The sequence below is a fragment of the Agaricus bisporus genome (genome assembly GCF_000300575.1).
Source record: "Agaricus bisporus var. bisporus H97 unplaced genomic scaffold AGABI2scaffold_17, whole genome shotgun sequence".
NCBI lineage: Eukaryota > Fungi > Basidiomycota > Agaricomycetes > Agaricales > Agaricaceae > Agaricus > Agaricus bisporus.
The window spans coordinates 55,626-75,643 of NW_006267352.1; the positions used below are offsets into that span (position 1 = coordinate 55,626).

Here is a 20,018-nt window from a genome sequence, read left to right on the forward strand (position 1 = left end):
CCTCCTCCACCCACGATCCGGTAAATCATTCAGCATGCGCACACCGTAGGTCTATCTCAACGATTTACCCATAACTTGTTTGCGCATCCACTCTCCAAAATAATGCCACAAGGCGATTCTGCCCAACACGCCGAAATCGGTGGATGATGACTGACTTGTTCCGACACATATCGATATTTCTTGTCCAACCTCACATACTCAAACGTCTCGCTCTTTCAAAGAGGTGTCAACCCTCATCAGATATAAACAAAACCGCGACTCACCAACATCGGATTAAACGGTTTCGCAATCCTCCCAATCGTACTCGAATAATTACTCATCGCAAAAGCAGCAACATAAGCCAACCTCTTCAACGACTCCATCTCCGTCGCGGCCGTATCCAAACACTCACTAAACTCCATATCCTCCGCCATCCTCTGCAACATACTCGTCGGCTCATTAAAAAAGACGGGAAAACTAATCCTCGTCAAATCCTTCCCAATCGAATGTTTCAACACACTCCACAAACTCGTCGGCGGCCTCTCATCGTCCATCAATCCCAATTTGGTCCTCAACACCTCATACCCCTTGTAGGGTCCCATGTCAATAAACGACGGTATAGATGCAGGGGATAGGGGTGGCGGTTGAATCTGTGCTGTCGGCGGTAGTTTGACTTTGGTGGGGGAGGCTGGATGAGGAGAGGTGGTGGGGGAGATGACGGCAAGGGAAGGAGGGACAACGAGATTAGGTAGATTGTTCGAATCAATCGCATCGAAAAATTCATCTTCCTCGTCTTCTTCATCCGAATCCCCATCCTGACGCGGTTTCACGGTTTCATTCGTCGACGTTCGTGGTCGAACGGGTTCCGCCAACGGCGACTCTTTCCACGGACTGTCAATGGCAGGAGGGGAAGCTACCAAGGTCACTCCCAAAGCACTTTCCTTCTCCTCCCCAATGCCACTCAAAGCGGCAACAAACCCTTCCCCAGGTCCAAAAATTTTAGACCCCCTCTTCCTACTCCTATTCCTCAACTCTTCTTCCAACGTCGCCCCCTCTCTGACGACCGTCGCCAAGGACTCTTCCCACACCTTCTGTCTCGCTTTTTCCTGAGCGAGCGCCTTCTGAAAACACTGTTCACGGTCTTTCGACATGGAGGTGTATTCTTGTGCAAGAGTAGACAGGGTAGACATGGATTCAAGGATAGTAGACTTGATTTCGTGACTCGTCGAAGTAGTCGAACTGATTGACCGCGCAGAGGACGTCGACCCTCCAAAATAAGACACGAGCAACCGCTGTGTCATCTCCAGCTGAGCCAAAATCGAGTTTCCTTGAAGTTCATAAATGTCGTCATGACGAGACACCATCCCCATCGAAGACGCATCATCCGTCGGCATCCTCGTCCCCTCTTCCTCATCGTCATCCGGATTCAAATCCGACAAATTAGGATCCGTACTGAGGGCAGCATGGATGGAATCGGACTCTGCAATACTCCTTTCAGCACTGGATCTAGGAGGTTCCGGTGCGGCTCTAGCCCATTCTATGCTTTTGTTGAGAGCGAGAATCCAACGTGCGGCTTCGACAGGGTGATTTGCTTTAATGTACCATTTTTGGACCGAGGCAGAAGCGAGTCGGGACTGGATTTCGAATCTATTGGGGTGTTGTTCGTTGATTTTGACGATGGCGGATTTCATGGAGATGGAACCGCGAGACGATACAGACTCGTCTTGCTGGTGACGGTAGTCTAGAGAGGGATTAGAAGAGGGAGAAGGGGAAGAGAAGGAACTTGCATGAGAGGACACCATGAGCGAGGACAAACCAGCGGGTGTGGTAGCCCCTGGCGACGTTGGTGTATTTGTTGAGATAGCCCTTGAGTGCGGGTGGTTCTGAAGCGGAAAAGGAGGATCGAATGAAGGAGTGATCGTGATTGGCGACTGAAGGAGATGAGTGAGGGTGTGTGGGGAGAAAAAGAGACTTACATTGACGTAGGAATACCTTGACCTTGTCATCCTTGACGATCTCATAAGCCATCTTTCCCCTGCGGTTGCGGACAAAGACATCTGCGCCGGCGCGGACGGCGAGCTCGATGAGACGGAGATCCTTTCTGTTGGCGGCTTCGTGCAAGAGAGACGAACCAGAATCGTCGTCGAGATAGGAGAGGTTGATGAGAGAGGTGCGGGGTCCGCTGAGGAGGTGGAGGAGTGCAGGAGAGGGAGGGTCGGTGAAGGGGGAGAGGATGTAGGAGCGGAGGAGCGAGCGGTAGGAGGCATTGAGGAGGGTGCGTGAGTCTGGATAGGGGGTTAGTAGTAAAGAGGGTTAGAGAAGAGAACAGACCATCGATGGCTTTGAGGGTGTCTCTGGTTTTTGCGAGGTCGCGGCAGGACTTGCGCTGGTCGTCGAGGAGGGTGTCGTCGATGCCGTCCTGGTCAAGGAGGAGGGTGACGATGTCGACTCTGCCAAGGGAGGCGGCAAGGTGGAGGGGCGTGGTGCCCGAGGCGGGGGGGTGAACACCGTTGGGCGATATGGCGCGGTGGGCGAGAAGAAGAGCGACCGTCTCCGCTGCAACACAGTAAGTAAAAGTCAATTAACAACGACACACGCACTGGAGGCACATCGGACGGCGAGGTGGAGAGCAGCAGCTGAACAGTCGAGAGACGACACCGACCGGTCCTTGCCAATTTCAGCGAGAAAGGGGTGGATCCGCGCTGGATCGCCTGCAACAGTCTGAGTGTGATGTTCTAACCGTCGATAACGACCAACCTGATCTGAGGGCGGCGAGAAGCTTGACTTGGTAGACCGCCTCCATGGCTGGACAGAACAAAACACCGCACTGCTTTATCTCCCTACTCATACACGTGACTGCACTACCTCATTTACCAACTCGACTACCCCGCGAACATTCACTCCATTACACGTCAGTCCCCGGCCCACCACACTCAGGTCCCGTCGCTTCTGTTCTCCAAAACATTTCTGCTCCCGAGTCAGCACAGGCACATCATTCTCACTAACCACATACCTTGAGCAACGAAAACTGCTTCTCAAACAGCGGAATCTTCTTGAACGGATCGAATAGCCCGAAAAAGCTTGCATCGGCTCCGACGTTCACCGACAACCCCGCGCCCACTTCGACGCATCCCCCAAAGCTGACGTCATCCGTTGCTCCCCCTGTCTTGGCACCCTCGTTATCTACCTTCTTGGCATCCTCCTTGGCACCTTCCTCCACTTTTTCTGCTCCTTCTTTCTCGACTTCCTCGTTGACTATCTTCTTGGCGCCTTCATCAATCACTTTTCCTGCCTTCTTGACGCCCTCCTCAACCTTCTCGGCGCCCTCTTTGGCTACCTCCCCGACCTTTTCTGCTCCTTCTTTAATAACTTTACCTGCCTCTTCCACTTTCTCTGCTCCCTCTTTGACTATCTTCTTGGCGCCTTCCTCAACCTTTTCGGCTCCCTCCTTCACAGCCTTACCCGTCTTCTTCGCACCTTCTTCAACTTTTTCTGCACCCTCCTTAACAACTTTACCTGCCTTCTTGGCTCCCTCTTCCACTTTTTTGGCGCCCTCTTTGACTACCTTCTTGGCACCTTCCTCGACCTTCTCGGCGCCCTCTTTCACAGCTTTGCCTGCTTTCTTGGCTCCTTCCTCGACCTTTTTGGCGCCCTCTTTAACAACCTTCTTAGCGCCTTCTTCTACCTTTTCGGCTCCCTCTTTCACAACTTTACCCGCCTTCTTGGCACCCTCTTCAACCTTTTTGGCGACCTTCTTGGCACCCTCTTCCACTTTTTCTGCTCCCTCCTTGACCGCTCCGCCAATCTTCTTTGCCCCGTCCTCAACCGCTCCTCCCACTTTCTTTGCACCTTTTTCAATATTTTTCGCTCCTTCTTTCACCGCCCCAGCTACTTTCTTCTCTCCACTATCAACTGCTTTTTTCGCTCCGTCAACAACCTTTTTTGCACCGCTCTCGACCGCACCAGCAGCCTTCTTTGCCCCACTCTTCACCGCCCCCGCAGCCTTCTTCGCTCCATCCTTGATCCCATCCACAATATCCCCAATTCCAAATGGCTCAGGTACAGGCGTCCGCTTATCATTAAAATAATACGCTCCCATAGCTCCCCCTCCCCGCACCATCATTTCCCGCCGATTCACTTTCCCTTCTACAACCGGCCCCGTCGCATCCACCGTCAAACTCACACTTGCTGACGCATCCAAATTCACAAACACCCCCGCCTTGGCCACTCCTCCAAACGCATCTATACCCACGTTCAGACTTGGAATCAGATGCGCTTCAACTGTGCCTGTTGCTGAAGATGACGGTTGCGCCGATATTTGAAGTGCTGAAATGAAGTTAAGTGTCTTGCATGTGTTCGAGATTCAATTCACATACGTGTGTCACCAGCACTAAACGATCCACTTTTCTTTCCTCCATTCGGGAAATCAAACTTGGCATTATCAATATGATATGCAACGCCAATCCGCATATCCGTGTCAATGTTCAACGACGCCTTGGCATTAGCGTTGATTTGGAACGTTGGTCCTATCGAGAATATCCTGTTTGACTATCGTTAGTACGTCATTCTTCATTTATATATTTCACTTACCCAGGAAAATCGAGTCCGGGTATACCGACTTCGAAAAGCTTGATATTTCCGGATTCGATGGACCCACCCACCCCGGCTGACAAGATAATCGCCCCATTCAAATCCGCATTCAAACCTATAAAAAAAACGATTGAGCGACCTTCCAATCAAACCGATATCATCAACTCACTAGTGCTCAACTCGAATTTATCCAATTTCAATTCCGTCAACGATCCACTCGCAAAAATACTAATATCCACATTTCCATGTATATCCGCCTCTACATCGACCTTGAGTTTTCCATTTACTCCGATTTTGGGATTGAATGAGGTGTTTGTGTTGGTGATTGGAGCTGAACATTTGATGTTTTGTTCAAAGACGGTGAAGGTTTTGCTGATGTCGAAGGGGGCGGAAAAGGTTTTGCTGATTTCTTGGGGTTCGGAAAGGGCGTCGCTGACTGCTTCGGCGCCATTGGCTATGGCACCGCCGACTGCTTGTGCGCCGTCGCTGATAGCATCGCCTACTGCCCCTGCGCCATCACTGATAGCATCGCCTACTGCGTCAGCACCGTCACTGATAGCCCCGCCCACGTTATCAATAACATCACCAACTGCACCAGCGCCATCACTTATAGCATCACCCACTGCGCCGGCACCATCGCTGATAACTTCGCCAACTGCGCCAGCACCGTCGCTAATAGCGCCACCAACTGCTCCCGCACCGTCGCTTATAACTTCGCCAACTGCTCCCACGCCATCACTAATAGCACCGCCCACTGCTGCTGCGCCGTCACTTATAGCACCCCCCACATCATCAATAAAATCACCAAATCCCCTCCTATGTCTAAACACCCTCGAATAAACAAAATTCCTCTTTCCTCTCCCCAAGTTCATTAACATTCAAATCTTCCGACGCTTTCGCTCCTGGCACATTAGCGCCTACAATTGCGAATTTGACGTCACCGAATTTAGAACGGTCGGTTTTTTGGAATTGGGTGTCGATGGTGAGGCCTTTGATTTTGTGATGGTGTTTGGTACGGCGGTGAAGGGGGAGGTTAAGGCGTTTGGAGATGGAGGGAGGGAGAGTTTGGTCTGTGTGTGTCCAGGTGTTGGCTATACGTCCGAAAGCTTGTTTACCACACTGTATATTACAATAGTTTTAGTCAATATATATATATTGATGCATTATGCTTACCTCGGGAGGTAATCGAACGATTTTGCCATTAGCTCGTTGATCTTCGTCGTCTCCGATTTGAACTACTGTTCCTGTAGGTACAGGAAGACTGGTGATCATTGACGACGAGCTTCCATTACCACCACCAGTAGTAGTAGTAGCGAATAAATGCGCACAACCGTCATTATCGCCGTCACCGTCGACATCTATACCTTTACACACGATTTTGATATCTTGTTCTTCTTTATCTGGATCGCAACCTATGATTTCCCATCCTCCTGCAGTTGTTATATCCGCTATGGCGGTATTGGATCCCCACTATAAATAATTAGGATTTTTATTTATATATGGTGATACTCATGGAGATGAACGTACGATTTTGAGTGTGCCGGATGGACCGGAGGGGGTGTCGGGTAGATCGTAGGAACAGATACCGTTGAAACAGGGTTTGGACCAGTCGTTTGAGGCGAGGATGGATGTTGAATAGAGGGAGAGTAAGAGGAGAGAGGAGAATCGGGGATTTAACATTGTTCGAAAAAAATAAAAATTAAGAATATAAACAATAAGGGAAGGAGTAATAATGAATGAATGTCAAAGTGGGAACCAGTACCACGAAGGTTTAATAGTTGGGATATCGATATAGAAAGAAGGAAACTATGAGGATTTGAATTTCGTCTCTCTATATAATGCGTGCATGCGATGGTAATCACACACATTAAGTATGCGACTCTTCCACATACATACATACACACGCGTCGTATATTTTCGACTTCCGTGATCGTTGTTATAGTATTAATGATGCCAGGGGGGAAATGGCATTTTCTGATGTTTGTACAACCCAACCCGTGTTCGGGTATATGTTGTTACTTGACATGGTAACCAACTTGGTTGACTCCAACTAGATCAATCAACATAGCCTTTAGACATGTCAACAACCATACGACTCTCTTGGGTAGAAACCCCACCCACCGACCATTGATATGATCGATTTCCTCTAACACGAGTTCTATTTGTAGCCACTCAGTTGCCCACCCGACGCGTCCTCTGATCTGATCCGATTGTCGTAAGTACGTCAAGATGAAAGTCATTTTGACATCATCTTTGTTTTTCTGATCTGTTTCGTTTTTAATTTACATGACTTTTGAAGATTCTGGTTTTATTTTACTGTACCTATGGGGACTGACTTACTATGTTTGGACATTCTGACTTGGCAAGCGTTTTTGAAACGACTGTGTTGAGATCGTTCACCTTTTTGTGAATTGTACATTCCTCGAACCGTCCTTTAATTACTCAGATCTGAGGTTTGAAGAGATGTTTATATATCAACGGCATGGCGATTAGTATCCCCACAATTGTACGCATGAAAGTGTATAGAATCTATCCAGTGATACAAGTCAATCAAGTTCATCACAGAAATTTTCAGTCCTAGATGCGATTACACCGCAAAATGTCGGACTCATCAGGATAACTTCAAAAGGCTCCACCTTCCATGGTCTAGGGCGAACTACGTGTAGATCGATACTTGTTTGATAAATGAGGCCAGATACTTGATGCGATAGAAAATTGCCTGTGGGCGGGCATGATGCATGATATCAAGATTTGGCAGTTGCATATGCTTATCGTTGTTACGAACGATGACATGCACGCGTGTAGTTTATATTCGTCAAAAGTCGGCTTGGAACTCGAGAAATAACTTCACGACACTTTTCCATATATGTAGTGCAGATGTAAGAATTATTATGTGACAAAGTCGCTGTTGGCGTTTGTACTGGGTTCTGCGATTTGCCCAGGTTTCTTAAATAATACAGTAGAAGTTCTCATAATGGAGGTTTTTATCCTCACCTTCCTTCTGCTATTTGTATCAAATGGCCATGAACTTAAGGCCCGAACTCAATCGGGACCTAATGTTTAGTTCACGATCATACCCGGACGATGTGGTTTATGAAATACGGGTAGATCGCCGACAACTGGGTTATCAGTTCATTCAGAAATTCGGGCTTAACTTCTTTTATTAAGCTTACCATGATTTATATCCTCTAGTTCTTTTTCTTTTGGAAGCACCTTCACGAGTCTACCAACTAGCCACGGATGTGCAAAATGCGGCGTAGTATACAGATACGATTGATGTATTCGTTGAGAGAGGGAATTGGTATTTATGTTTCTATTTAGGACTCGAACACAGTTGGGGCGTTTTGGCTGCTCTTTATAACTCGTCAATCACTCCTTGCGCCCAGAACGTGTCTGCTGCATAGGACGGATGGAGCGTATCCACCCAAACGTCTAAGGAGAGTAAATCATGGCCTGTTTCTTTTGGTTTAACAAATCACTCACAAACGGCCAATGGACCCAGACAAGTGGGATCAACCGTGGGGTCAATATCACAATTGAATTTATTCGCATACGATTGGCAAAAACCGTCGGTATTCTCGAACCCGAAGTTATCTGGGTGGTCCATCAGATCGGCAAAGAGCGTGTCTGGTCGATTTCATTCAAACGTGAGTTTCATAGAGTGACGGATGTGGATAATAGCTCGTACGGGTGTCAAAAATAACGCAGGTGTCGATATCGGACTTCGAATTGCAATATGCGTCTGCGCTTGATTTAAGTTGAGCATTGAATTCAAGTATACTTTGCTGCCGGATCTCAGTCGACTAAATCTGTGAATCTGAGATCGTCAGAAGAGTACCTTCAACTTTTCCTGGAGCTCTGGGCCCTGTCCAACCCCCGTATTGTGCCCTATCGAACGGAACAACGTTGTTGAACACAAAATTCCGCGCTCCGGCGGCGTATAGCCTATCTACAGTGGCGAAATATGAATCCATCACTTGACTGTAGAGCTGTGCTCCAGTGTCGTTGGTATTTTTGAACGAATTATTTACATCGTTGGCTAACACGAGAAATCAGTTGCTTGTCCATTGATAGATATAAGATAGGCTCAACTTCCGAATGAGACAGTGAACAACGAATCGCTGCTGTTCCAGGATACTTTATCGGGGAAAGGTGCGACCTGTTCCAGGAAGGTCGTAGTCTGACCTACGAAATCGAGAGGTCCTGTGAAAATTATGCTGTTATCAACCGCAGCACCGCCTATTGCGAGCTGAACGATATTCAACTTGTCAGTACAGCTCTACATTACGAGCTAGAACCTACATCGACAAGATTCATTCCGGTCTTTTCAGTGAATTGAACCGACCAAGGAGGACCACCAGAGAAGCAGACAGAACTATGAGGGGCAGTAGGGTCACCATTTCCGTTCCAACCATTTGTGGCTGTTGAAGAATACATTCAGTCCGACAATTACGCACGAGGAAAGACTATGGAACACTAACTGTAGCTGTTGAATGGTAGTAATGTTTAGTCGTGGTCAAAATTATGCTGTGTCCAAATCGTCATGGATTGTCACACCTGTCACCGCTAGAAATGAGATTTCATATGTGCGCGCAGGGCTAAATGAGCTCAAGAAATACGCACAAGGCGAACATATTCCGAAATGGAATATCAAGGCCATGAGAGGCCAAAGGTGTAAGTACCAGCGATGCAACTACCTTTGCATACATCTCAGCAAAGTTCAACGGTGGTAATACCATTTTCGCAGCTGAAATATGGCCGGAGTAAGTGAATAATTCCAGTATCAATAGAAGATCAACTGTAGACGCTAGTGGTTAAATTGATTCAAGGTGCTCATTATTTGGCAAAAGTTTCTGTAACACATTTCATCTGATGGCTCGCGCGATCATCTCACGACGTTACACATCACACAGTCAACAGAGAGAGACTACAGCAGCAACCTTTCTACACCCAATCCCAGATGTCTTCGAAGTGGAATCATTCAGTCATTTGGAACGATTCCATTGGAGGCAGATGATCACAACCTCATAGGTATCACACAGCCCCGAAATCATCCAGGTGACATTGTGCTCGGCGTCAATGGAGCGTATTCACGACTCGGACCCTCTTATTCTGACGCTCGATTATATTCTATCTATTCCAACACAGCCTTCTCTATGGTTCTCCGCAGCCCATGCTGTCAGCGAACTCCATGCAGAGGGCAAGTTGTTATAGTCGCTAGTCGCTATATGTTCCATATTCCCTCTATTCGGAAATTGGAAGTACACGCTCCGCTCCAAATGACTATTTGCATCTATATCAAGTCCCGCCTACACGGCTTCTTTTCTGTGGATAAAGCTGTCTCTTTGTCATCCATATGCCTATTTTATACCGTCATTGAACCGCATGGGAACGGAGAGAACTGAGGCTTTTCAATGCCTTTCTTTATGCCTTCGGTAATATGATGTATTTCATGATCATGTTGGTCTTGGCAAGTTAACTCCATGACCTAGGTCTTGCCCTGTGATGTGGTGGGGACAAATTTTCTCCACTTTGCGCTCAGCAGACTGGAAGGGCAGTATAAATGGTACCGAGGGTAACAAGAAACCTCGAATACACTTAGTGCTATGCATTCTACTTTCTTCATCCTCGTTCTAGCCACTGCCAGCGGCCTTGCTAAGGGTTCGTGGTTTCAATGTTTTTCATATGACTCGCTGATTGGATGAATTGTTTGTAGCCTTACCAGCTGCTGATACCTCGCTTTTGACTGAGTGCGACCTCTCTACTGAGCCTCTCAACGTGACACGGACTGAGAAAAGTTTTTCCATTTTTAGTCGTTCCTCTTACGACGGCATTGTTAACGTAGGTGCAACGACGTCGGTTACTTTCCGTCGAGACTCAAGATTTCCATTTAGAATTCGTGTATCCTAGCCCCCGAGTCACCTAAAGGTAGATCCAGCTGCCTCGTTTCGAGTGGACTTGTCTTAACATCTGCTCTTCCTTTAGACAACTATGTTTCCGGATCGGTCGGCATACTTGTTCACTTCTAGTCTGGTGTTCATATTGACTTCTCCCATAAGCCCATGAAGACCGATATAACCAGTGGACAAAGGTACGTTATTAAGTTATGATCAGCTCTCAATCTCAGTGTCCATCTGAATAGTGGATTGCCTTTCACTCTCGACGTCGCAGTCATGGATGTCAATTCTTGCGAGCCGGTCGCCACTATGGTTGAAGTCTGGTCATGTAAGGCATAATCCTTCACAATGTAAGGAACTGGACATGATGGTTGATCCGTTCCTCCAGCTAATGCCAGAGGCGACCATGGGAACTTTTTACGAGGCGCTACTTCATCGAGTCAAAATGGTATTGCTGAATTCCAGACCATCTTCCCCGGGTGGTCGGATGGTGATGGTGCCAATCACGTCAACATTGCGGTTCATTCCACCTCCGATATTTCCTCCCCCACGATCCACGTGGGGAAGCTTTACTTCACTGACAGATGGACTGATTTGATTGGGAAAACCTCCCCATACAATGAAAATTCTAACTCAAGGATCTTGAACGAAGATGACCCTGATTTCAAGGACGCTTTAGCCGAAGGGTATTCTCCTGTTATCTCGTGAGTCATACCTAAGCCATCCTAGATTTGTCTCAAATACTAGTAGAATTTCTCCCATTGAGGACGATTGGGTGGAGGGAATAGTTGGAATCATCAGTCAGTGTTCAAAATATTCTTGAAAAGAGTAAACCTGTAACTAATACAACCTCTCTCACTAGCTGTCGGCGTAAGGCTTTAATGATATCGAACTTGCGCCACCAGATATCTTAATGAACAATTACGTGTAATGTAGTATAAGATAAAGATTTGTTTTCGAGAACATAAAGTGAACATGTATCCTTCAGAGATTATCAGGGAACTATATCCCGTCAAATATCTGAAATTCTAGGAAGCGTCTATCCATTGAGTGAGTTAACGGTGCAAATCTCAAATTTATACATGTTGTCTACGTACCGGCGACGTGCATAGTTCTCACATTCCGTTTCGTTGGCTGCTCCTCGTAGGTTGTGGTGTTATTATTCGAGTCTCCTGCATGAAATGATCTAATATTGATGTACTAGTACACTTGAATCTAATGATCGCTCTATTTGATAAGATGTCAGTAACTAAAATATAGTTGCGATAGCATATGCGTTCACGGCCGTCATAGAGATAAACATGATGATATACTGAGGTATTAGAAACGCCGCTAGGTGTTCAGACGATCCGGTGCCACTATACACTTGGGTGAGGTAGACTTGTGTCGTGGCTGTGGGAAGGCAAGAAAAGAACCTATTGAACCGATTTGAGTCAGACACATAATATGACATAGAGATTTAGAAGGACTGACATGCAAATGAATAATAGGACTTTATCATCCTTGAAGATAACACCAGCATTGACTAAACCATGGGAGATTAGTACGCCAAGGACAGGTGCTATAATCATTTTCCCAATTGCCAATGCCATAATCGCACCAACGGGCAGGCTACGCCATTGTGCGAAAGGAACATTCAGTCGCGCAAGTGATGAGCCAAGGCATATCAATCCGATAGGGATGGAAGCTGCACCGATAAATGTAGCGGTATCTTGAATAAAAGCAAGTGGAGGTTGTCCATCAGGTGCAGCGGGTATGTGAACACCTTCGACTGGGATGAATAGGGCTTTGAGTGTTGGTACTAATGATATGGGAAGAGCAAGATAGATAGCGATGGAAACAGGGTTGAACAGGCCTCGAATGAAAGGAAGGCAAGACTTGAAAGCGATACGGATATGGTGACGCCACCTCGTCCGAGTTAATAGTTGAACAGAGGGTGCTCTTTCACAGGCAGGTAAAGCATCTCCCACTTCGTCGAGTGTTGTTAATTTCGGTTTGATTGTATCGTGAGGAGACGTTATTGTCGTTATCGTATCATCCTGAACGGAAAAACGATTATTGGAGGCGACAGGCTGCTCTGAAATCTCGGGAAGAGCAGCCTTTTCTTCGTCTGTTGGTGCAACTTCCGTTTCTTGCTGTGTCATCGGTTTGTGCTTCCTGAATACTAGATGTTGAATGACACGCTGCCGCCGAGCCTTGATCTTGGCCTGGACGACCTCAGCCTCAACGTCAGGGCCTACAAAATCCCATGCAATCCAGCGATGGATGCCAAATGGAAATAAAGTTATCTTGCCAAAGATGCTTCAACTCCTGGGCGATTGATCAGGACATCTGCCAAACTCACACTGAAAACGAGCATGAAAACGGAAATATAGGCGACGGCGAGATTTTGATCATGTGTTCCCTGGAATGGCGCATTACCGGCGAGGCTCAAAATAACGGCAGTGGCTGAATACACGTATCAGTCAAACTCGGAAGGCGAAAATAGGCGAACGCACCGATATCTCCTACGTTGTTAAATGCTCCAGCAACGAGGATTCCATATCGAATCCGGTGCGGCACCCAGAAAAACTGTTTCACGATCCAGGCGATGAGTCCGCCTAGAATCTCATATAACACAGCTACGAGGACAAGGGGCCCTAATCAAGGTCTCGAATATATCAATGTTATCTCTGAAACAGAGATTAACCGAGCGAACCTAAAGCTTTGATATTTTCTGTGGAGAACGCAGGCACAATCTTGGAGAATAAGAGACAAGGGAGTGTAATTCTCAATGCGATTTGACCAGCACCTCGTGCGGCTACAGGTGGAAATATGTCCGCCTTTGTAATAAGAATACCACTCGCAACACCGGCCGCCCTACAAAGCTAACGCCGTCAAACTCTGCTCAATCGATCGAAACATAACAAATACAAAAAACGTACAGACGAATCAATGGACGACACGAAATCCAGATGAGGGCACCTGCGGGGACAGACATGGGGAAGGTCGGTAACTCGGGATGTAAAGGTTTCCGCATTTATATGTTTCACACTGAGGTTAATTTTGATGGTGCCTACCGGCGGTCCAATAAATTTGAGGCACAGTATCAGCGCATCAACCTCGAGCCGAAAGCCGATTTTGCCGACCAGGTAGTGGTAGTAATTATAAGTAGGGCCGAGGGTTGAAGAGGGTTGACGGGGTTTCGGTAATCCGTATCGATCGTCTGACTGTGCTTCTTCTCTCCTCGGTTGTGCTTCAATTACGCAATGATTAATCCCATCCGACAAAGCGTTTATTTCTTTCTTTTGGTCAAAATCGAGTCTTCTCGGTGTTTTCGAGAGTCGGAGTCATAATTTGCTTCTCAGAGTTCATTACATAATAATCAGCTATGCAAATGCCTGTGTCACTGTTGTCCTCAGCTGAACCGCTGACCGCAGAGCTATAATGAGGATCCTTGCCTGTCCGTTTGGTAGCTTCTAAGTTCATGTTTAAGTACTGACTATCGATGCATGAGCCTTATTCCCACCACTGAGCTCTTATTCACTCATTTTTCCTAGTAGATTCATCATCACCTCACGTAACCACCGCTCATGAATAGTACGTGTACATCCCGGGTCTTTAATCAGGTGGCGGCTTTTGTCGAAGATAGATACTCGTTCAGAACTAGACTCTCCCCATTTACCACCGGTCCTGAATTTCTATCAGGTTGGGGGCAGCGTGGATTTCGAAGCAGGGAATAAATTCATTCTCCCTTCGTTATTTTCCCATCGAGAAGCAAAAAAAAATGAATGCCCCCACGGCTTCGTACGTGACCCTTCGATTCTATATCTTGTAAATCTTTCTTTGTACATGGATTATTCTCAGTAAAAAATATTATCAGGATCTATCAGGCTAATCCAGGTCAATTCAACATAATTCTGGATAATGCAGGCTGATTTATGGTCGATTTAGGGTCGATTGGCACCCTGAAGGTCGGTGAGAGTTGAAGTTCTTACACCTTGAACGATGCCTGAACACAGCCTGAGCTTGGCCCAACAAATGTATCATATTTAAAGCAACTTGCCTGAACTTTGGCTGATCATGTTCTCGCATTGTTCGAGAAAGAGGACAATTTTCAGCCTATGTTCAGGGCCTGAGATACCCGAAAATGCCTGAAAACTCTTTTTACTGAGGATTATTCGGGATTGAAAATTTCGATTTTGTTTTTTAAATTCATCGTCCCTCGCTGAGCCACCTCTTGTGCGATCAACTACGGTGATACTGCTACATGTTTTCTCGATTGGCACCTTTCTCGAACGCGGACGCAGGGAAGGATACTCGAGGCCTTTGCCAAGATTATTATACTTACTTGGGTTTGAGCATCGACTTATGAATCAGAATGGATCGAATTCTGATTGGGGAACGCGTCATGGCACCCTTTAAGTAGTTTTGAAATAAACTATGATGATTACAAAAAAAAAAAAAAAAAAAATCGAATTCTGATTCCAATGTTCGAAAGTCGCTCGCGCGTCATTCTCGTTAATCATATCCGTCGATATTATGGCACCTCCGGCGGACCTTTTTTGCCTTTCACCACCGTCCTTCTGTCAGAGACCACGCCAAGGCCGTTTCAACGTTGAACACTGTTGGAGCACAATTAGATTATTATCACCGATGATATTGCTCTAGTGAAAGTTGACGTACAACGCTCCTCTTCGAATCCCGACATTCACTGGGTGCCTTAATATCGTTTCATCGTTCCCTTTCACGGCGGCTCGTATTCCCAAGACCGCTCGTCTTGAAATTCTTCGTCCTCCCCCAACTGTTTCTATGCCAATATCACACCCTCTACAGATCTTCGCTTACCGAGTCAGTCGAATCAGACCATAACAAGTTGAAGCAATTGACCGCCGTTGACGAAATCCCTCACATTAGTTTCCTCATTTTCCTAGCCTTGAATCCTTTTGTCAACGTGGAGATTGCTCCCAACAAGCGTCAATGAAGTTTGATATTCCGCACTCTGTCATCCAAATGACCGTGTTTCATCATGCACTGTAAACTACTTCTAACAGCCCGCGACAAGTTTCTTCGTCTCTCCAGTATGGCGGAATTTTGAGCTTTCACAAAGGGATCCGACTTCTCTACGATACTATTCTTTTTTTTTTTTGAGTCCGAGCATTACACTCCCCTGGCCCATAGTCGACAAACCATTTGGGTATATGTGTGATTCGTTGAATACGTGTGATAGCGCCGTAGCAGTAGCGGGTTCTTGTTCGGGTGGGAAATGAAAAGAAATTGTATATATTTAAGGTGCTTGTGATGCCTGAAGGAAGTTGGAGTCAAGATATAACTGATTGTTCAAGGTTAGGTTCATACAAAGGAGTTCACGGGTTTTCAGCCATAAAGGTAACCAAACAATGCCCGTAAAGTTCACGCACAATTGAAGAGATTTATTCAGCAGCGGGCTTCCGAGCGATGGAGAGATGCTAGATCATGCACTAGTAAAGTTAAGGCAGCAACGGGAAAGATGAGCTAACTTGCTCGTTTGTGCGGATCTCGGGATATGGCCTTTACAGTGGCGCTGGATTCATATCAATTTCTTTTAGCAACATACACCAACTGATCGTCAAAGGCGAGAAAACCGAGTTTCCTATGTTTGAAATGCGACGCTCTTGAATGAGATGTGAGAACTTCGTCTAAGATTCAATGACCTCACCAAGAATGCACTTCAGGTTTCATTGCGGCCAAATAATTTTTCCGTGCGATATATCCTTTTGAACGTGCATAAGACACTACGCGCTAAGAGTAAGTCTTGATCACCGGATGTGGTGCGCGCATACCTGTCAGAAGTAATGTGGGGGAGTACCTCCATTTGAAAGAAATCAAGATAGGATATCGTGCTCTTACTGATGAGCTTTCCATGCGATCGTCGAGGATTAGTGTAAGGCCACCACATAACGTTATACCCAGGTAGCCCAAATCCCAGTAAGTTTCACTAATTGTCGGAACCGTCGCAGGAGGCTTCTCAATGGAACCGGAATTATTGGTTAGTAGCGGAAGGCCTTAGTGGCGTAGTAGAGGAGGGAAGACTTCGAGGTGTGGCGAATGGATGTCAAATTCATCCAGATCGTGATTGGGGAGAACAAAAGCGGATGAATCAGGAGAAGCTGTTCAACCCCTCGTGTCAATTGAGTACACTTCAGGTTGTTCATTGAGAGAAGTCTATGATTGGTACTTAATTCATGATCTTGGTTTTCTGGCCATGTCGTGACTTGACTACACCGTGAGTTTGAACCTTGATGAATGTTCAACTCGAAGTAATCGCATAGGTGATGCAACTCCTCTTGGTCACCTCCTTGAAGTTAGCACTAGTCTTTTCATGTTTAGACAGCTCCTAGACGAAAAAGCATCACGAGGCCACGATTGAGATGGTATCAAGGGGAAAAAGTTAACGCGACGCTACTTTGACACCATCGTGTGGAAGTTGTTCACGTGAAGGCCAAGACTAACAGCCGAAGCATCGCACCCAAGTTGGTCAGAGCCACGCCACCAGAATGTAATTCGACATCGAAGTTAGCCAGGAGTTCAGACTCTAATCTAGACGCCCAAAGAACCATGGCTAGCTACTGTCTTGTTTTTTTTTTGGAAGTTTAGATAGGGGACGATCGAGGTTAGGATGCATCGATGCTTCGAAGTTTCATTGCCACATTTATCTCATGACGTTGACTGTGGGAATCTGCCTAGCGTATTTGAATTTCCGTGGGGTCGCTTCACTTGGGACATACCCGCTCTCGGACCGTAATACTGAAATCTTGGCTACGATCTCGCCTAGTCCTTCAACCCATGTTTGCCACTCCTCCTGATTCTATATGGTATCAGTTCTTCTCGATTCCTGTTCCCCATCAACGGAAATGCCATTGCGGCAAAATCAATTAAACCTGGGATAAGGCGCAGCCGAAGAGAAACTGAATGTATGCGGAAGACAACAGCATGATCATGACGAGCGTTAGTAATCTCACAGTTGAGTGCTTGGAGCAAAGGTCCGTGAAAATTATCATTTATAGCACCATCCATGCACCAGCTGACTTGTCCTTGCCTTATATAAAGTCGCTAGCTCATTCTGGGTATCTTTTCAGACAGCCACAATGCCTTCAATTTTCACGCACCAATGGGATACGCCCGTCTACAAGGGCTCAACGTCTATCAACACTGGACTCTTCATCAACGGAGAGTTTGTCGACGGTGTTAAGAACACCACTATTGAGTATGTTCGCGTTTATATCAATTTTGTACCCTTACTGATCAACCCTATCCTTATCTCTTGATCAGTGTTGTCAACCCAGGTCAGTGATACCATCTCGCTTGACGAGACCCTGATGATTAAATCCACGACTTCTAGCCAATGGCAAACTCATCACCAAAATTTCTGAAGCCACCGAGGCCGACATCGACATCGCCGTCGAAGCTGCCCACAAAGCGTTTGAAACTACATGGGGTCTCAATTGTAGCGGATCCAAGCGTGGTGACATGCTTTACAAGCTGGCTCAGTTGATGGAAAAGAACATCGATGACTTGTCGGCCATTGAAGCTCTGGACAACGGGAAAACATTCCTTTGGGCGAAGAGTGTCGATCTCAGTCTCTCCATCTCAACTATCAAGCACTATGCAGGCTGGGCCGACAAGAACTTCGGACAGGTAATAGAGACGGACGAAAAGAAACTAACCTACAGCCGCCATGAGCCCATCGGCGTTGTAGGGCAGATTATTCCATGGAACTTCCCTCGTGAGTGGCCATGGGCCTAGCGTCATCTAATCGGGCTCTTACGTGTGCCTTCTATGTGTCTAGTTCTCATGCTCGCATGGAAGATCGGGCCCGCTCTTGCTACTGGAAATTGTATCGTCCTCAAACCTTCTGAATTCACTCCACTCAGCGCTCTTCGCATGTGCGCACTCATTCAAGAAGCTGGTTTCCCCCCTGGTGTTGTAAACGTTGTCACCGGTTATGGTAGCACCACCGGTCAGGCTATCAGCTCCCACATGAAGATCGACAAGGTCCGTACTTCATATTTTAACAATTGTCGGCACTTCATCTGTGGCGCATTACAGGTTGCTTTCACTGGCAGTACCCTTGTTGGACGTAAAGTAATGGAGGCAGCTGCAAAGAGTAACCTCAAGAATGTCACTCTCGAACTCGGTGGGAAGTCTCCCGTCGTCATCTTCGACGACGCCGACCTTGAACAGTCTGTCAACTGGACAGCACATGGCCTTTTGTGAGTCGAGCAGCTTTTGTTTTTGCAAAGACCGTCTATTGACAAATCCGGAAAGCTGGAACCACGGACAAGCATGCTGCGCCGGTACCCGTATCTTTGTGCAGGAGGGCATTTACGACAAGTTCCTGCAGAAATTCACGGACAAAATCAAGGAAATCAAACTTGGCGATCCATTTGGCTTAGGTATCGATCAAGGTCCTCAGGTCTCGCAAATTCAATACGACGTGCGTAGTCATAGAAGTGCTCTAGACTTGTCACTTAATCCTCGCCTTCTAGCGCATCATGTCATACATCGAATCCGGAAGGGCTGAGGGGGCCACTGTTCACGTGGGTGGCGAACGCCACGGAAACGAGGGATACTTTATCCAGCCGACCATCTTTACTGATACAACTCCCGATATGAAGATCGTCAAGGAAGAAATCTTCGGTCCTGTTGGCGCTGTCATCAAATTCAAAGATGGCAAAGGTGGGTTTTTCTTGTTTCTTTTTCAAGACACGCGATCACATCTGACGCTGGACAATCTTCGGTAGAGGTTATAAAGCAGGCCAATGACTCAAACTATGGTCTTGCAGCTGCTGTGTTCAGCCAAGACATCAATAAAGCTATCGAGACAGCGCATGCGTTCAAGGCTGGTACTGCTTGGGTACGCCTTTTTCCCATCCCATTGTCCTGCCATACCAGTTGCTGATTCTCAATTTCAGGTCAACTGCGCCAACACGATTGACGCCGGCGTACCATTTGGTGGATACAAGCAATCTGGTATCGGTCGTGAACTTGGTGAATACGCACTACATAAGTAAGTTGTTCTGTTATCTGTTCCTAGGAAATTCTGATATAACAATGACGGTACTTTTAGCTACACCAACGTAAAGGCTGTCCACGTTAACCTGAACTGGAAAATGTAACTGGTAGTCCTTATGATTGTTTATATGTCTTTCTATATCGTGTAACCTTGTATTAAATCAACTGAATCTGAGCATAATTATCTTTCGAGTATCAGGCGGATGTTAGCTGTCAATTCATTTCCAAAGTCAAATACATGTGATTATTGATTTGGTTTGCTATGCATGTGATTGTTGTGATGACCTGTGACATAGTGATGGCGTCTGCTGAACGTGCTTTACGACCTCTTCCCCCTCATCCATGTCAAAATATGCTTCCAAATGGCTCAAGGTGTCGGAACCATATCCTCATGTACTCTTAGTGGAGCTTTCTCGGTTGGTTCCTCTCTTTGTGACAATGATCACACAATTAATCATTCACATGATTTGCCGCTTCTAGGTCTCCTGTGAACGCTTTCAACGGCGAGTATGTATTCTG

The 20,018-nt window shown here is 46.5% G+C and overlaps 6 protein-coding genes across 6 annotated transcripts; 2 read left to right on the top strand and 4 right to left on the bottom strand.

Annotated features, from left to right (window-relative positions):
- Window positions 1-110: 110 nt before the first annotated feature.
- Window positions 111-2,785, bottom strand: AGABI2DRAFT_229769 (hypothetical protein; the record flags this gene model as incomplete). The annotated part of the gene is made up of 8 exons (XM_006457325.1): window positions 2,737-2,785; window positions 2,580-2,690; window positions 2,311-2,535; window positions 1,956-2,264; window positions 1,767-1,910; window positions 1,261-1,720; window positions 249-1,200; window positions 111-212 (listed from the first exon to the last, which is right to left on the bottom strand). Coding segments are annotated over exons 1-8 (2,349 nt in total), but the record flags the coding sequence as incomplete, so codon positions are not given.
- Window positions 2,786-2,980: 195 nt separating this feature from the next.
- AGABI2DRAFT_212760 (hypothetical protein) lies at window positions 2,981-6,249 on the bottom strand (the record flags this gene model as incomplete). Its single annotated transcript, XM_006457326.1, has 9 exons — window positions 2,981-3,181; window positions 4,118-4,305; window positions 4,356-4,519; window positions 4,570-4,684; window positions 4,739-5,038; window positions 5,400-5,688; window positions 5,743-5,774; window positions 5,868-6,039; window positions 6,097-6,249. The coding sequence occupies 9 exons, from the start codon at window positions 6,247-6,249 to the stop codon at window positions 2,981-2,983; spliced, it is 1,614 nt and encodes a 537-aa protein (XP_006457389.1).
- A 1,530-nt stretch (window positions 6,250-7,779) lies between these two features.
- Window positions 7,780-9,294, bottom strand: AGABI2DRAFT_196115 (hypothetical protein). Its single transcript, XM_006457327.1, has 8 exons — window positions 9,193-9,294; window positions 8,872-8,990; window positions 8,662-8,818; window positions 8,472-8,608; window positions 8,408-8,434; window positions 8,258-8,354; window positions 8,053-8,196; window positions 7,780-8,001 (listed from the first exon to the last, which is right to left on the bottom strand). The coding sequence occupies exons 1-8, from the start codon at window positions 9,227-9,229 to the stop codon at window positions 7,925-7,927; spliced, it is 795 nt and encodes a 264-aa protein (XP_006457390.1). The 5' UTR covers window positions 9,230-9,294; the 3' UTR covers window positions 7,780-7,924.
- A 556-nt stretch (window positions 9,295-9,850) lies between these two features.
- Window positions 9,851-11,289, top strand: AGABI2DRAFT_181615 (hypothetical protein; the record flags this gene model as incomplete). Its single annotated transcript, XM_006457328.1, has 9 exons — window positions 9,851-10,004; window positions 10,062-10,230; window positions 10,286-10,410; window positions 10,464-10,497; window positions 10,555-10,574; window positions 10,629-10,660; window positions 10,712-10,794; window positions 10,855-11,170; window positions 11,217-11,289. Exons 2-9 carry the CDS (start codon window positions 10,176-10,178, stop codon window positions 11,287-11,289), a joined length of 738 nt encoding a protein of 245 aa, XP_006457391.1. The 5' UTR covers window positions 9,851-10,004; window positions 10,062-10,175.
- A 335-nt stretch (window positions 11,290-11,624) lies between these two features.
- AGABI2DRAFT_188971 (hypothetical protein) lies at window positions 11,625-13,446 on the bottom strand (the record flags this gene model as incomplete). Its single annotated transcript, XM_006457329.1, has 6 exons — window positions 11,625-11,881; window positions 11,940-12,754; window positions 12,811-12,914; window positions 12,965-13,105; window positions 13,165-13,325; window positions 13,391-13,446. 6 exons carry the CDS (start codon window positions 13,444-13,446, stop codon window positions 11,716-11,718), a joined length of 1,443 nt encoding a protein of 480 aa, XP_006457392.1. The 3' UTR covers window positions 11,625-11,715.
- A 3,785-nt stretch (window positions 13,447-17,231) lies between these two features.
- AGABI2DRAFT_196116 (aldehyde dehydrogenase) lies at window positions 17,232-19,718 on the top strand. Its single transcript, XM_006457330.1, has 11 exons — window positions 17,232-17,467; window positions 17,535-17,691; window positions 17,757-17,770; window positions 17,827-18,210; window positions 18,274-18,479; window positions 18,534-18,697; window positions 18,753-18,921; window positions 18,974-19,163; window positions 19,229-19,341; window positions 19,400-19,494; window positions 19,555-19,718. Exons 2-11 carry the CDS (start codon window positions 17,573-17,575, stop codon window positions 19,601-19,603), a joined length of 1,503 nt encoding a protein of 500 aa, XP_006457393.1. The 5' UTR covers window positions 17,232-17,467; window positions 17,535-17,572; the 3' UTR covers window positions 19,604-19,718.
- Window positions 19,719-20,018: the final 300 nt, after the last annotated feature.

Bases quoted from the DNA above. Each gene is read 5' to 3' on its own strand.
- AGABI2DRAFT_196115 (XM_006457327.1), bottom strand. From the start codon at position 9,229: ATGGCCTTGATATTCCATTTCGGAATATGTTCGCCTT. The intron at 8,609-8,661 runs GTTGAGCCTATC...TTCTCGTGTTAG, and splicing joins GTTCACTGTCTCATTCGGAA to CCAACGATGTAAATAATTCG. The intron at 8,197-8,257 runs GTACGAGCTATT...GAAATCGACCAG, and splicing joins CTGCGTTATTTTTGACACCC to ACACGCTCTTTGCCGATCTG.
- AGABI2DRAFT_196116 (XM_006457330.1), top strand. From the start codon at position 17,573: ATGCCTTCAATTTTCACGCACCAATGGGATACGCCCGTCTACAAGGGC. The intron at 19,164-19,228 runs GTGGGTTTTTCT...AATCTTCGGTAG, and splicing joins CAAATTCAAAGATGGCAAAG to AGGTTATAAAGCAGGCCAAT. The intron at 19,495-19,554 runs GTAAGTTGTTCT...CGGTACTTTTAG, and splicing joins GGTGAATACGCACTACATAA to CTACACCAACGTAAAGGCTG.